This window comes from Malurus melanocephalus, unplaced genomic scaffold (assembly GCF_030028575.1).
Source record: "Malurus melanocephalus ecotype Western Australia unplaced genomic scaffold, MMel_1.1 scaffold_178, whole genome shotgun sequence".
Taxonomy (NCBI): Eukaryota; Metazoa; Chordata; class Aves; order Passeriformes; family Maluridae; genus Malurus; species Malurus melanocephalus.
In genome coordinates, this window is record NW_026623410.1 from 1,429,179 (window position 1) to 1,444,498 (window position 15,320).

General features: G+C 54.1%; 2 protein-coding genes across 3 annotated transcripts in view; both read left to right on the forward strand.

Moving 5' to 3' along the window:
• The first annotated feature begins 213 nt into the window (after positions 1-213).
• On the forward strand, positions 214-6,405 carry HSD17B7 (hydroxysteroid 17-beta dehydrogenase 7). The gene is made up of 9 exons (XM_057372832.1): positions 214-270; positions 394-597; positions 707-799; positions 1,619-1,733; positions 2,186-2,380; positions 3,263-3,367; positions 4,340-4,396; positions 4,933-5,031; positions 5,437-6,405. The coding sequence occupies exons 1-9, from the start codon at positions 236-238 to the stop codon at positions 5,530-5,532; spliced, it is 999 nt and encodes a 332-aa protein (XP_057228815.1). The 5' UTR covers positions 214-235; the 3' UTR covers positions 5,533-6,405.
• A 1,826-nt stretch (positions 6,406-8,231) lies between these two features.
• The window catches only part of OLFML2B (olfactomedin like 2B), a 24,483-nt gene continuing 17,394 nt past the window's right edge, over positions 8,232-15,320 (forward strand). Inside the window, exons 1-3 of one of the 2 annotated variants that reach the window (XM_057372829.1) lie at positions 8,232-8,303; positions 13,428-13,570; positions 13,989-14,114. In XM_057372829.1, coding sequence (XP_057228812.1) covers positions 13,553-13,570; positions 13,989-14,114 — 144 coding nt within the window. In that variant the 5' untranslated portion in view covers positions 8,232-8,303; positions 13,428-13,552. Of the gene's footprint in view, positions 8,304-13,427; positions 13,571-13,988; positions 14,115-14,802; positions 15,309-15,320 lie in introns of those variants that run through there. The other variant, XM_057372831.1, reaches the window with a different exon arrangement.

Genomic DNA, 15,320 nt, shown 5'->3' on the forward strand with positions numbered 1-15,320 from the left:
TGTGGGCGTGTCCCTCACGCAGGAGCGTGTGCCTCGCGCTGGGGGCGGGGTCACGGGGCGGGGTGATGGGGGGCGTGTCCACTTTGGCCCCGCCCCCGCGCTCGGCTGACCATCACGCCACGGGCGGTGCGGGCTCCGCCCCCCAGGCGCGTTCCGATTGGCTGCCGGGCGGGCAGGGGCGGGGCCCGGGCGCGTGCAGCGCTTATAGCGAGGGGGCGGCGGGCGCGGGGCAGCGATGGCGCGCGTGGTGTTGGTGACCGGTGCGAGCGGGTGAGCGGGGGCCGGCCGGACAGTGCCGGACAGTGCCGGACAGTGCCGGACACGGCTGGGTAGCGGGGCCGGGAGGGGCGGGCTGGCCTGGCCTGGGCTCTCTCTGACACTGTCCCGTTGCAGCGGCGTGGGGCTGGCGCTGTGCCGGCGGCTTCTGGAGGAGGATGGCCGCCTCCAYCTCTGTATCGCCTGCCGCAACGAGCAGACGTGCGAAAACACGCGGGAGCGCATCCTCGCCTACCACCCCAGCGCACAGGTCTCCACCGTGGAAGTGGACCTGGGTAACCTGGCATCCATCCTGCGAGCCGCCCGTGAGCTCCGCTGCCGGTATGGGATCCCCGCACTCCGTCCCAACAGACTCCCTCTGCTCGAGCACCACCCCACCGGCCGCTCCTGTCCCCCTCCGACCCTGACTCCTCTGCTCTTCTCCACGCAGGTTCAATCGCCTGGACTTTGTCTACCTCAACGCTGGGATCATGCCCAACCCACACGTGAACTTCAAGGCCCTCTGGCGTGGTCTCCTCACCGGGTAGGAGATGTTACCGGCGGTTCCAGCTCCCTGCTTGGGGGAGGCACGGGGTGCTGGCATCGTCRAGATGTGCTCTTGGGTCCTGTGCTGAAGAGCCTGTCACCTTTCCTGGTGYGAGATAGAGCACATCCCTTGTGTGGGGTGGAGTGCTGGGGTGGTCCAAGGCACCCGGTGCCGTTTCTGATGCCAGGTGTGAGGGGTAGGGCAAGAGTTCATYCAAAGCCTGCAGCCGTGAGAAATGCTGCTGTGTTGCTAGGGAGATGAAGTTTGCTCCTACTGGGTCTCCTTACTGTCGTTCTGGTGCCACCGTAGGTTTTTGTAGCTGTTCACAGCTGTGGATGGCAGTGTTTTGTGATGCTGATGGTGTTGGTGTAAGTTATTCTGTGAGAGACATGGGGAGCTCACGCRGTGGCTTGTGTTGAGTCTAGCAGCGTTGTTGGGGCGTTGAGAGCTGATGCCAGACTGGTTTCTGTGCCTGCATTAGGTGTGACCTGAGGGCTTAGTTCTGTGCTGGAGCTTGATTAAGTGATCTGAGTGTGAAATGAAGGAGTGAGATGTTCTTCATGGTGCTTAACCGTGGGAAAGTCAGGAAAGGCAGGGACAAATCTTCTCAGCTCTAGTCAGGATTGAGACGCTTGTGAATAAAGAACCTGGGATACTCTAAACCTTTCCCATCTGTTTTCTTSATGGATTGATGTTGCCCTTGAAGGTGAAACAGTGTGGAGTGTGTGAGGTGGGGGTACTCTTGAAGGACTGAAGTGAGGAGTGGTAGATTCCCCCTGGCAGTTTTCTTCACTAACTCCTGTCCTTGATTTCCAGGAAGGTGCTCCACATGCTGACCACTGCAGAAGGCATCATGACCCAGACAGACAGGCTGAATGGAGATGGGCTTCAGGAGGTRTTCGCCACCAACCTCTTCGGGCACTTCATGCTGGTGAGGCTTCCTGTGAAGGCTGAACCCTCAGTGTGGTGTTTGATGTGGGTAGGGATGGGTCCAGGCTGTGCAGGTGAATCAGTTCTCACAGGTTCAGATGCTGCAGCCTGGCAGATAAAGAGTGACCGGGCAAAGGCCTTGAAATTTGTTAAAACAGCAATGAACGGTGACTTCTGTTGCAAGAGTTAATGTAATTTTGAGGTTACTCTAGTGAGCCAGCAGATAGAGGTAAATCATGCGTAGTTCTCCATCAGATATTCAGGCTTGACTGTTTTCAATTCAGAGGTGCATTCTGAGAATGACAGCTGCTTGTACAAGTGTCTGCCTTTGGCTAGTGTAGGAAAAGTTGGCTGAGAAAGCTGAGATAATCTCACAGCCTTTAAAGTACTCTAAAGTTAAACCCTAAGACTGCAATACTTCTGTGTTAAATAGGTTAACAAACATTATTTCAGGTTCGTCAGCTTCAGGCTCTGCTCTGCGGTAACGAGAAGCCCTCACGACTCATCTGGACCTCCTCCAGCAATGCCAGGGAATCTGCCTTCAGCCTCTCTGACTATCAGCATGCCAAGGGGCAGGAATCATACAGTTCCTCTAAATATGCTACTGACCTGACAAGTGTGGTTCTGAACAGGAAATATAATGACCAGGTGATGACGGGGTTTGCTTCTTCATTAGAAACCTAATGAGCTGCTACTGTTTGTAATTATCATTACATTGTTGTTACCTATTTGCGTTCATTCACTCWTAGCAATCTGGTGCGTTCCTTAATGCACAGGTAAGAACTGAGCATGGTTGAGGTTGAGCTGCTGGCATGGGGGGCTGGACAATCTGCCAGAGAGATTGTCAMATTCTGGAGTTCTTGCCAGAAAAACTTCAAAAAGCAGGAAATTTTGGGAGCAGTCCCTACTTTGCCCACTCTTCTCTTTAGACTAAAGAATYGGTGTTAAAGAGCAAAGAGCCTCTTCTTTTTTCAGTTGTCCCAGGGATGCTCTGGCAGTGCTGCCTGCAAGCTCTGGAGGTGCAGGCTCTGCTAGTGGCTCTGTGCTGCTGCTCAGGYTTGTCACACTGAGGTGCCCAAGCAACCTGCCCTCTCTGTCCTGGGGGATTGATGGATTTTGTTGGTCCAGCAGTAGCAGTTGTGCTCAGGTTTGAAGTTCCCAAACACTTCAGGAGAAAATGGTTTAGGCCTAACGGGCTGAACTCATCTCTTAAAGATGAGGCAGCCTTTGGTCTGAGTGGGCTGTAATTTGTAGGGTWTCTGCTGTGGCTGCTGAGCTGTGTGGAGGTTGCACCAGAAGGCTGCGTTTTCCATCCTGGGGGGGTTGTAATGTGCACAGAGTGGATTTAACACAAACATTTCCAATTTGGACCTCTTAAAAATCACTACATCTAAGTGCTCTCTGCTCTGGTACTTTACAGTAGAGTATTACTGTCTATACACACCCTCTCTTAGTGAGGAGTACTGGGAGGGAAGGAGTATGACTTTTTTTTAACTGTGGTGTAATTCTGTTGTGGTTTCTTCTCTGCAGGGTCTGTATTCCAGTGTTGTTTGTCCTGGGCTCGTTATGTCCAACATGACCTACAGAATTTTGCCCATTTTTCTGTGGAAGCTGCTGATGCCACTCATGTGGCTGGTGAGTGGATCTSCTGGCTGGTTTTGGGCTGTGACACACTTCACTGCAAGTGATGGACAGCACACTTCTGGCTCCTTGCTGCCTGTGCTGGTGTAGAGTTCTTCCTTCTGTTGGGCTGGGCAGGCTGACCCCTCTGCAAACCTTCCCTTACTCATTTTGGGGCCCTGATTTCCAAGCTGAATTTGGRGGTTTGGTGCTGGACACTGCATAGGGGCAGGGTTCAACGCTTCAGCCACAGCAGCGTTTGTCAAGGCTCCTCTTGGAAGGTTTGCCAGTTGTGTTTGTGAAACACCATTATTTTGCTGGCAGCAGAGCTCAGGACTTGGCCCCAGTGCTTTGAAGTGTTCATTTCTAGAACAGCCAGTTTTTCAGTGTTCTTTCCATTCCTCTAGAAGGCAGTGTTGCTTTTTCCTTTCCAACCCTATGGAAAGCAAAGCTTCCTGCTCTCCATTGCCTCTTTCCCTGCTTCCCCAAAAGTTTCCTTGCTTTCAGTTTTCCAGGGTCACTGCAGTTCTGCCCCTGAAGGCTGCCTGCTCTGAGCCCTGATGCTCTTCCTGCTCTGAACCTTTCAGCCTAAGCTTGCCCCAGTTRCAGAACTGATCCTGATGGATCACGTTTCTCCTGGCAGCAGAGGCAGTGCCTTCTCAGTTGTCCTCAACTGTAGCATTCCTGCAGATCCCCTCTTCCTCCTGCCATTCCTTGCCCTTGAGACCTTTCAAGAAGAGGCACCTGCAAGGTGTGTGGCCTGTAGGCTCCTGCCTTGGGGTGAACTCTGTGTTGGGAGCATGGAGTGACACTTGCTGGGGGGCTCCAGAAAGCAGTTTGTGTTGTTAAAGGATGCTTTAGTGTTACCTTCTGTCCATTTTGAGAAGCATTTGTGCCTCTGGTGGATTATCTGGGCTGCTCAGGGCTTGCCAGACTAACCTTGAGCCATAAAACAGATTCTTGTCATGTGTTTCTTTTCCCCCCCAGATCCGATTTTTTGCCAAAACTTACACTCTGACACCCTATAATGGAGTAGAAGCTCACGTGAGTAGTTCACAACTTGATTTTAAAATTCCTTCYTTCTGGGGAGCTTGTCTGGGGCCTTCTGGCTTGAGCAAAGAGCCTCTCAGCTAGGCTGGTGGGTGGGTGCTGTATTTGACCCCAAATACCATACAGGAGTGAGTGTGGGGGACCAGCTGTCCCCAGGGTTGATCTGCCACACGGTGTGCTCTGTGACCTTCACCTGGTACCCATAAAATAAACAATTTTGGGAAAGCATCTCAGCCAGGGAGAATGGCCTGCAGCACAGGGGATGGAGGTGGGTGATGGGGGGGCACAGGTGTCTCAAACACACTGGGAGCAAGTTTAGCCCTGCTGAACTGCTTTAGCACAAACCTCTTGGCTCAGGGAGGTCACAACCAAAGGGAGCCAGCTCAGAACTTTATATTCACATCTCCCCCTGCTTGGTGGGGGTTTCTGTGGTGTGTTCCCCCGTGTCTGCTGGCAACCAGGTCCTTGCCCACAGGCGTGGCTGGGACAGGGTGTGCTGCACTTGTGCATCCTTGTGCTGCTCTTGCCAGGTGTGGCTGTTCAAACAGAAGCCGGAGTACCTGGATTGTCTCGTCAAGTACCACAGCTGCACCACTGGACTGGGGAGATGCTACGTGGAGGCTCGGAAGGTGAATGGAGAGGGAGATTCCTTCTGCAGGGGCTTGGCTGGGGGTCTGTCATCTGCCTTGCATGGAAGGGTCGGTGCTGAGGGTGTCCCATGKCTGGGCTGGAAGGAAGGTGCTCATTGAATGCTGAGCAGAGGGARGCAAGTGAGCTTATCTGCCAGAGTAACTCCTGCCTTAGGCTGGAGTCTGGAAGATAAGGAAATGATGATTGCAAAAGGTTAAGAGTGTAGTGATGCTCCCCCAAAATACGTTCTGGCTTGTGCCCTGGTGACAGATACCTTCAGCTGGCTCTTTGTGAGGATAGAAGCTCTGGACCTGCACCCAGCTTATCCCCAGGGCTGCCCTYGGTGTCTGCACAGGCTGCCACCACAGTGATGGTCTCACAGTGCTGTTCTCCTTGTCTTCCAGATGGATGTGGATGAAGATGTTGCTGAGAAATTTTTCCAGAAGCTGTTGGAACTGGAGGAGGAGACTCTAGAGAAATACAGTGATCTCTTAGATTAAGTAAAGACAGTCTCAGTAGGGTGAGAGTGTATCAGTAACATGGGATTTCTTCATTCTGGTGCTACTCGTGTCGCCTGACATTCTGCAGGCACATGGTTTCGGACACAATCTTCCTTCTCGACAGAAGGTGAACAGTTCCTGAAAATGGAAGTGTGAAAACTGAAGAGAGATACTTAGACCTTTTACTRTGGGACTTTTCTTTTGGCATAAAACTGGAGACCTCGAGTGAGCAGAGTCCRTCTTAACACAGTTGCAAGGCAGTGTCTTGCGAAAGCGTGACTGAGCYGTGCACGGCTCAGGAGCAGCCTCAAATCCTGTGGTTTCAATCTGGCTCAGTGCACTAAAGGCAGCAGTTTGGGGTGCTGCCCTTCATCTTAACTCTGCTGGTGTCTGTGGGTGGCTCAAACACATCCCCTGTGGCTGATCCTGACGTACTTGAAGGCTCACCTTCAGCTGAGCTGCTCTTGCTCTTGTTCACCAAAGCTGGAGCTGGCTGCACAGACCTGCTCAACGGGCCTGAGCCACGGGCAGGCAGGGTCTGCACAGCAGCTGAAYCCAAGCTCCTGAAGAGTTGGCCTGACAAACACACGCCTGCCTCAACTGTGAGGACCAATGCCTTGTCCCCTGGGTACGGGCACTTAAGGGTTTTAATTGTGACTGGCTGGGAAGGATGGTGTGAACCTGGACTCGGGGCCAGTCTGCTCTGTTTGGAGCAAGAGTGAGAGGTTACCATGTTGTTTTATCTATTTAACTCTCTTTTTATATAAATCTRTTGTACCAACTGTTCTTCCTGTTGTCTATCTGGGGACCTTCACCAAATACCTACCACCAAGTAACTTCAAGTGCTGTAATCAATAAATGACTTGTCCTTGATGCAGTGGTGTTTTCACTCCCATATCCATCTACTTTTGACTCTGAGGGCTGGAAGGGAGTTTGGTTTGTTGCCTTGTGCACAAAAGAAGTGTAGAGTCTCCTCTCCTGCCAGAGGAGAGCTGTTCCCCACCTTTCTGGATTACTTCCTCAGTTAAGGAAAGACATGAGTGATTTCTTAAGACTTCAGTGTGCTGAGCACCTGTGGGAAGACAGACTATTTCCCAGCCTTAGGCTCTTGGAAAACATCTCTGCCGCTTGCTCACCCTGCTGTGTCACATAATTACTGGTTTGGTGCTCCCTGGTGCCAGAGCCCAGCGCTTCCCTGGGGCTGGCAGGGTCAGGTGAGGTTCCAGGGAGGCTGTKCTGCATGCCCAGGCTGCAGTGCTTGTCTTGCTCTGAGGAGTGATGATGCTTATTGCCCTGGTTGCTTTGAGATGAGCATCTTGAGCTTTGCTGKGCTTTAGGATTCTCCACCTAGCCCAAATCCCGAGGCACTCAGCCATTCCTTATCGTTCTCTGGGCTGAGATAATGAAGCTGCAAGTGTTACTCAAAGCAGGGTCTGACACAATGCTGTGAGCTGAGTGCAGCAATGGGAGGGTCAGGGCTTTCGATGCCAAGCTAATCCCCTGTGTTCMCTTGTCCCAGCTCTGTGCTGGCACTGCACAAGGATTTCAATGCACTGACGTCTGGAGGTTCTAGAAGAGGTAGCTTTGAATAAGCTGGCATGCTTAGGAAAAAGAGAAGTTTTCTGATACATGAGTTTGGTGGGTTTGTTGTTGTTTTTTTGGGGTTTTTTTTTTTAAAGCCTGGAAAAAGGGGGCTGATTTCTAGGATGGGCAGAGGTTGATGACCACAGWGGGTCCTCCAGTGTCCTATAGCACTTGTCACAGGTCCCTGCTTCTCTGTAGGGGTTCCTGTCTTCATTTGTGATCCCAGAAATCATTGTCCATGCCTTTCTGTAGAAAAAAAACTTGGCTATGCTTAGCCTCACCTTCTGCCCTTCTCCTCCATGAGATGGGAAACTGGATGTCTTTGCACCTAAAGGGTGGGACGGCTCTGTGGAATGGGAGCTGTAAGCATCTCCCAGATTCTGTCTTTTGTACTGAAAGCACAGGCAGGACCTGGAGCCTCAAAAGAGGCACTACCCAAAGGTTAGGAGGTTGCACAATTGTTGGCTGCTCCAAATGATGCTGTGCCACCTGCCTTGGCTGCCCAGCACCCTGTAGCTGTGAAAAGAGCCCCCCAGTGCTGTGGAGCTGCCACTCTGCAGGGAGGRATGGCCCTCGTGCCCTGCTCCTGGCTAGCAGACACCTGTGCACGGAGATTAATCACCCAGATAATCCTGTTCAGATGGACCCCGAGTCCTCTGTGCAATGAGAACAGGTCCTGCCCCAAGCCCCGTGGTGCAGGGTGGTGAGAAATTCCAGTTGGGACAGGGGAAGAGYTGGCAGTGGCAGCCATGAATCACTGCTAATGCAGGAGCTTGTTCTTGGTGATCCTCAGATACGGAGCTTTCCAGAGAAACCTCCGGGGCAGCTCTGGAGGATGAAGACTTGCTGTGGTTGCTGTGTGATCCCCTGCACCATCAGCTGATGCCAGATCTKATGTCTCATGGCCTTGCCTCATCCCAAGCCTCTGGCTTTTCTCCTTTGTGGGCAAACACTGTGCCTTTCTCCAGACACAGCCTGAGCTCCCATTGCTTCTCAGCTCTGCTGGCTTTCAGCTATGTAGGCCACGGAAAACAGGAGGGTGGGTGGGAGCTGAGCCCTGGCCAAGGGAGGAGAACCTTGAGGAAGGTGTGTCAGAGCTCAAACCCTTCAGCTGAGTGAGCTTTGCCTCTCTGGGAAGGGAACGGAATGGAAGAGAGCCACAAGGACTGGCATGTCCCTGWAAACAGGTGGGTGTCACACAGCCAGTTTGGAAAGATCCAGGCTTAGTGGATGGCAGCTTTGGTGTTGCAAGGCTTGGAGGGGAGCTGCCAGAGTAGGGTGAGACATAGCTTGGTGAGAAATGGGGAGCAGAAACCCCWCTGAGAGGGTTACAGCAGCGTGACCTGGCTGGCTGGCAGGGAAGAGACATGAGGGAGCTGGGTCTGGCTGGGTTTTGCTGAGAGTGGGCAAACTGTAGAGGCCTGAGAAATTTTTGGCTGTGAGGAAAAGCTTGCACCTCCAGCCAGCCCTGCTCCAAGCAGGTGGCCTGCTGGCTGACCCAGGAGGTCCAGGGGTATGTCCCGCTGAGATTTGAATGTCCAGGGATGGACACCCCACAGCCCCTCCCAGGTCCTGTCCCAGGGCTGGTGCCACACGACCCCACTCTGCAGCTTCCCAGGGGAGAGCAAAGCTGAAGGGTGCAGTGCTGGAGGCTGGGGGCAGGTGTGTGCCACACGGCCAGGGAAATGGGAATGCCCAAAGAGAGCCAAAACTGTTCCCAGAGTCAGGGACGATTGTCAGTGTTGCTTTGAAAACCAGGGAGCTGTGCCCAGAGGAGAAATCTCGAAGGGAACCGGTGAATTAAAGAACAACTTGTGAGAAGAATCCGTTTGAGTGGTAAATTCTTTGTTAAGCTCATCAGTTGATGCTCCTGTGTACGAGCAGAGCTTGGAGAGGCTATGAAGCTGTAATTAACATTTTTGGCCCTCAGTGAGAGGGGTCTGGAAAGGCTGTCCTGCCAGAAGCCCTCTGCAGATGCAAGGGTTTGCATCCACCCGAAGTGCTAGCACGGCCAGCAGATGAAGTTCACCTTGAGGCAGAGCAGCTGAGCTGCTCACTGTGCATTCTTTCCTTCCTTAAAGCTGCCTCAAACACTGCAAACAGGAGTCTGGCTGGGTACCCAGCCTGGGCTCAGGCTGTGCTGCTGAACCCTCTTTGGAACCCTCTGTAGGACCCTCTTTGGGGGAAGGAGAAGATACTAAAGACAAAAATGACCTCAGGGTGCACCACAGAGGCACAGCTCCAGACTTGGCCTTCTCTGTGTTTCTGTCTGTCTCAGCAGAAGCTTTGGTCAGCTCAGCTGGGCTCAGTGGGAGTTGTGTCCCTTGGAATCTCCGTGARTCACTCTGGGCAGCCCATGGCGGGTGCAGCAATGTTTCACACCATTGTCATCTGAGCAGATGGTGGCTCATTGTTGGTGAGCCAGCAAAAGCCAGACTGGCTGAGATGGTTTGGATAAGTCACTTCCAAGCAGCACTGTGTGAAGGCTGTAGGGATGCTCTGTGTCTGGCTGGTCCTGTGGAGCTCTGGGATGTGTGTGCATGGCCTCCAGGCAGTAGAGATCCATTAATGGCCATAAAGTGCACTAACACTGCTCAGGAGTGGAGCAGACCCTCACACTGCCTGCCCACACTCTGTCACAGGTCAGGACTCAGAAGGGCTGCATCGCATCCCTGCCTTGAATTCCTTGGACACCTTCCAGCAGGTCATGGCTTCCTTGGCTTTGGGCAGCCCTTGGGTTGACTCAGGCTCTTCCTGCTGTGCCCAGCTCCTGACAGACATTCTTGTCTGGAGGGGGATGTGCTGTCCCTTGGGTCTGGGCTGCAGGGATGGGAGCGGGCAGAATGTTGTGGGAGGCACGACTCAGGTCCATGTGACAGCACAAGTGTTGGCCAACAGAAGGGTTGGAGCCAGCTGTGAGCATGGCTGCTCCTCTGRGATCACTGCCAGGCAGTGGCAGAGGTCGAGGTCACTGAAGTTAGGGACAGGAGCCCCTAGCAGGCACATGTCTGGGAGCACCAAGAGAGAACCAAGAACACACATTCCAGAGAAGCTGGAATGGCAGGAGCAGTCGGCATTGGCCATGGCTCTGTGCACAGGCAGTGGGTCACCTCTGCAGGTGTTTTGTGACAGGCTCACAGCAGTGTTGGTGACAGAGGTCCCTCCTGGGGCAGGACCAGCRCCAGCATTAATAATCCACCCATTGGCTCCCTGCAGGGCCACACAGTGCTGGCCATGTCCTTGGGTTCTCCTGCTCTCCTCTCATGCCCTGAGCCATGAGGCTTTTGGATCCAAGGGTCTTACATGCTGCCTTGTGCAGCTGAGGTGAGAGGTCCATCCTCTTACCCGCACATCTGCTGTAGGGTGAGCTGTCTCCAAGAGGGACAGTGTGGGGGTAGAGTGATCTGGGGGTGCTCAGTCATGGCGATATCTGGGATGGAGCTCCCCACTCWTCATGGACTGGGAGAGCTGGCAGGTGCCCTGTCCCATAGAAGGGCTTTGGGGGATGCTTCTGCCACTTGCAGGGGGACCAGAAGTCCTGCTGAGACTGAACCTTTGCCTTTCTGCAATCCAGGCACGGGGCCAGTGAATCACCCAGCAGCAGGACAGCCCAGCAGGCAGCTCTCAATGGGTGCAGCCACCTCAGCCTTGTGGGCACCAGTGGCCTCCTCCCATCCACGTGGTGATGGCCCTTGGCATTTCCATCATCACCAAAGCCCTTCCGGTGCTCCTGGCATGCCAGGCACAGTGTTTAATGAGGAGGGACAACGAGGGTGGCACATTCCTGCAGGAAATATTGATCCTTCATGCAAACCATTGTTCTCTGACTCAGTGGAGACAGAGAGCTGCATCCAGCCTTTGCTCTCCTCGCTTTTTCCAAACTCAAGGACAACATTGTTGGGGTGGAGAGCAGTAGAGTTGGCAAGGATATAGTGGAGAAGGGTGAGCATGTAGTCAAGGTGATGGGGGTAGAAGCTGGTGGTACGGAGCTGTCCTTCCAAACACCTCTTGGGCCCCTAAAAGCACCCAGGATTTTCAGTGAGGTGGGCACTGACCCTGGTGGAGTGATCTGCTGTTGGTGTCCCCAGACAGGCAGAGAGGATGTTGGAACGGTTTCACTGAATCATAGAATATCCTGAGCTGGAAGGGACCCTCAAGGATCATCAAAGTACAGCTCCTGGCTCTGCACAGGACACMGTAAAGATCACCATGTGCCTGAGAGCATTGCCCAAATGCTTCTGAAACTCTGKCAGGCTCAGGCCTGTGACCACYTCCCTGGGGAGCCTGATCCAATGCCTGACCACCCYCTGGGAGACAAACCTTCTCCTGATATCCAGCCCRAGCCTCCCCTGACACAGCTTCTTGCTGTTCCCTTGGGTTCTATCASTGGTCACCAGAGACAAGAGATCRGTGCCTGCYCTTCTGCTTCCCCTCGTGGAGAAGTTACTGCTGTGAGGTTCTCCAGGCTGAGCAAGCCAAGTGACCTCCCTGCTCCTCGCATGGCTTCACCCGCTGGCCCTTCACCACCCTCTTCTGGACGTTAACAGCACCCTGAGGTGACTCTGGCTGGGCAGGTTTGGTGGCGCTGGCACCGGTGCCATCTCCGGATGCRCTGCCCAGGACACCTTCCTGTTGGGTGCTGCTGGCATGTGGTGSCTGCTGGAGGAACCTGTCCTGGCAAATCCTGCTGGCTCAATCATTCCCTGAATCAGCCGGTCAGCRGCTCACTGTCTGAGGAGCTGAGCTCGCTCATTCCCAAGGGACCTGTCAATGCTATCAGCTGTGACACAAGCCTCTATCAGGAAGAGGTAGTGTTTTCATCAGGCCTTGATTATCCCTGTTTTCTCTCCACCTTTTTCCCCTGCCTGTGCATTCCTCCATGAGGTGTCCAGCAGTGATTGGATTGCTGCAGGACAAAGGTCAGCTTTCCTGATGTTTATCAGAGCGCTGGTAGTGAGCTGKGGGTTCAGCCACGGTGGCCTGGACACCTCCAAAGCTCTGCTTGGAGCAGGACAGGCTACCCTGGACCTTGTCCATGCTCACTTTGCCAGCAGTGCTGAATGCTGACCCCCAGCAGTCTCTGCAGGGGCTGTCTGGGGTGTGCAGGCTCTGCCCAGGTCTCCTGCACAGTCCCCTGACCTCTCATGTCCATGGTTCAGCTCAAGAGAGAGCAGAGCAGGGTCATAAGAGGGACATCCCAAGGTGGGTGCCAACAGAGCTGGGAGTCCTGTGGGTCAGCCAGGCTGGTTTCCCTGGAGCCAAAAGAGCTGAAGCCAACCAGTCCTCAGAGACTCACTTTTGTCCAAGCTGGAGGTTTCCCCAATGGGGTTTTCTGTCTGGGAGATTGAAACAGAAAGTTTTGCTTCCTTGCTTTGTCCTTGAGCATTTCCATGGCTCCCCCAAGCCCCTGCTTCCACTTGAGGGACCTTCTTGTCACCTGCCCTGTCTCGGCAGGGTTGCTCTGAGCGCAGCTGGGCCGGCATGGGCACAGGGGAGGGTGGAAGGGAGAAAGGGGATGGAGGAAGGTGTTTGTGCAGGGTGCTGCAGTCAGGGCTGTGCGGAGACATTGCTGTCCTTCTGCACCAGCGTGATAAAATATCATGGCTTTTGTCTAAAACCACTCATTTTGTGCTGAAAGTTGGTCCCCACATGTGCTGCTTCCCGTGGCTGAGGTGCCAGGGCCAGCTTGTGCAATGTGCAGATGGGTGCCAGTGCAGCCGCCCTGCCAAGGGTGGTGAGGACACACACGGGCACTGCCTGGGCACGACACTCCTCTGCAGTGAATCCTCTGCACAGCCCTTGCTGCCACAGCCTCCCATGAAGGGTGGGATGTGCAGACCTGACAGGGGCAGGGGGGACGGGCTGATCCATCCCAAAGGGCCCAGAAGCGGAGAGGCAGCAGATATCCCTGTGTGCCTGAGCGCTGATGGAGCGGCCCTGGCAGTGTGTGGGTGTGCTGGAAGTGTGCTGGTGAGGCAGGGCACCCGTGTTGGCTCAGTGGCCTCAAAACTCAGGGACTGTCACGCACAGCCCCACGCAGCAGTGAGGGCACGTGTGTGATGGGATGTGCCGTGCGTGCTCGAGAAAATCCGTGTTTTGAAACACAAGGTAGGACCTCACCCTGATCRCAGGGGCCAGGATAAATGACAATTAATTACAATTTAATGTGAGGATGGGGGCAATCAGCTGGCATCTCAGGCAGGCTGGATGAAACAGTCGAGTCCCTGAAGGTGCTGGGTGTGAGCTAGGGGTCAGAGCAATGGGCACACCCTTACATTCCCCACCGGATTTCTTTGTCATCTTCAAACCAGGACTGATAGTCACACCTGTTTTCCTRGCTGTGCCATGCGTGGGCTACCCACGGGGCAGAGGGTGCCATGGATAAAGAGCAACCTACTCTTCAGATACCAGCTCTGGCACAGGACAGACCCTCTTGATGTGTAGGAAAGCCCAGGTGAGTCCCAAAAGTCTCTGACCCTGGTGGGAAAACGTCCGGCCCAGCGTCTGCCACTGTTTGGTGAATGGGAACAGGAAGCTGTGAATTTCAGCATAAAGTCATTGTAGGGCAGAACTTGCATGAAGTCCCACCTTCCTCACACTGCAGCAATCTGTCCTGAGCTTTGTGATCAGTGCCTRTGCAGCTCAGCTTAGTGCAAGTTCTCCTAAACCCAGCTTTAAGCTGCTCTCATAAGTTCCTACAGGTGGAACAGACCTGCCTAGGAAGGCTTGGGCTCATCTCAGCCAGCTAACCCGTCTGACACGGTGCAACTCACCTGACCTGTTATTGGCTTCAAAAACCATTCTTGGAAAATCCCATTATTACTGGCTTTAGGAAATATTTTTTAATACATTTTTTATTCTKGCTTGGACAGACCTCCTCTACCTACCCAGGCCTTGCTGATGGAAGAACACTGAAGGGTCATGCTTGGGGCAGTCGTGCCTCCAGCTCCTGTGGACAACCCCAGAATGGTTTCCGGAGCACGTGCCTGCTCACCCAGGTATCACTTGACTCACAGACGTAAACACAAGTCTCACTGCTGAGGTCAGTAGGGACACTTCTCAAATTGCTGTGCAACTCAGGGTCACGTCACAAGTTTTCCTGCCTCATTAATTCACCCCATGGGATGGATTTCCTCTTTCAGTGGAAGGATGTCAGAGGGAGCTTCCTTCACGCTGGGCACCGGAAGCAAACYTGTGTGGTGGAGCTGCTGCACGAGGCAGTGTCACCACTCAGTGTGGCCCCTGCCAGGCTGTGTGGCCTCCTGCCATCCCAACCACAAGCTGTGTCAGGTGATTGTTAGCTGCTGAATCCACCTCTCACATCACCCACTCACCTATGTCTCTGTGCCAGCCCTTGGCACTGCAAAAGCGTTGCCTTTGGGAGCCCTGCTGGCAGCAGGCACAGAGCTGTGGAGCCCAGGAACACGGTGACAGATCCCATGACTTCAGAATCCAGCTGGGAATACAAACAGCACCTGCCTGCTGAGGCTCCGCTCTCTGTCAGCAGGATGTGGTGCTGACACCCAAGGCCAAGGGACCAAAACCTGTATGAGCTGAGGCCACAGGGAGATTCTGGGAAGAGCTCCAGCACGCACCAGGAATGTGCAAGGATCAGCCACAGCCCCTGGCTTGCCTTGCTCACCTCCAGGCCAGATAACAAGGAAGATGATGKGTCCCATMCATGTGRTGCTAGCGRTTTCTCRGCTTTTGGCCCTAAGTTAGCTGACGTGTGTCCTTTAGGACTGGCAGAGGTGCCTAACAAGTTGGAGGAGACAGGCTGGAGAAAATGGGGTGACAGGGAGCTCACGCAGTTCAACACAGGGGAAGGCAGAGTCCTGCGTCTGAGTGAGAACAGCCCCCCACACCAGATCGTGCTTGACCACTTGGCTGGAAAGCAAATTGGCAGAGAAGGCCCTGAGGGTGCTGGAAGGTAACGAGTTGCACAGGAGCCAGGAACACACCTTTGCAGGGAAGAAGGCAAATGGTGGCCTGGGTGCTTTAGGTGAGGACTGACAGCAGACTCAGGGAAGACCCCTCCCCTCTCCTCAGCACTGCGTGGAGTGCTTCATCCAGTGACACCGGAGAGCTTCCAGTGGGGGGCCACTGCGATGGAGAAGACCCTGGAGCATCTCTCCTGCGAGGAAAGGCAGGGGATTGTCCCGCCTGGTGGAGACGCGGGGAGTCGCGGGCAGGTCAGCACGGCT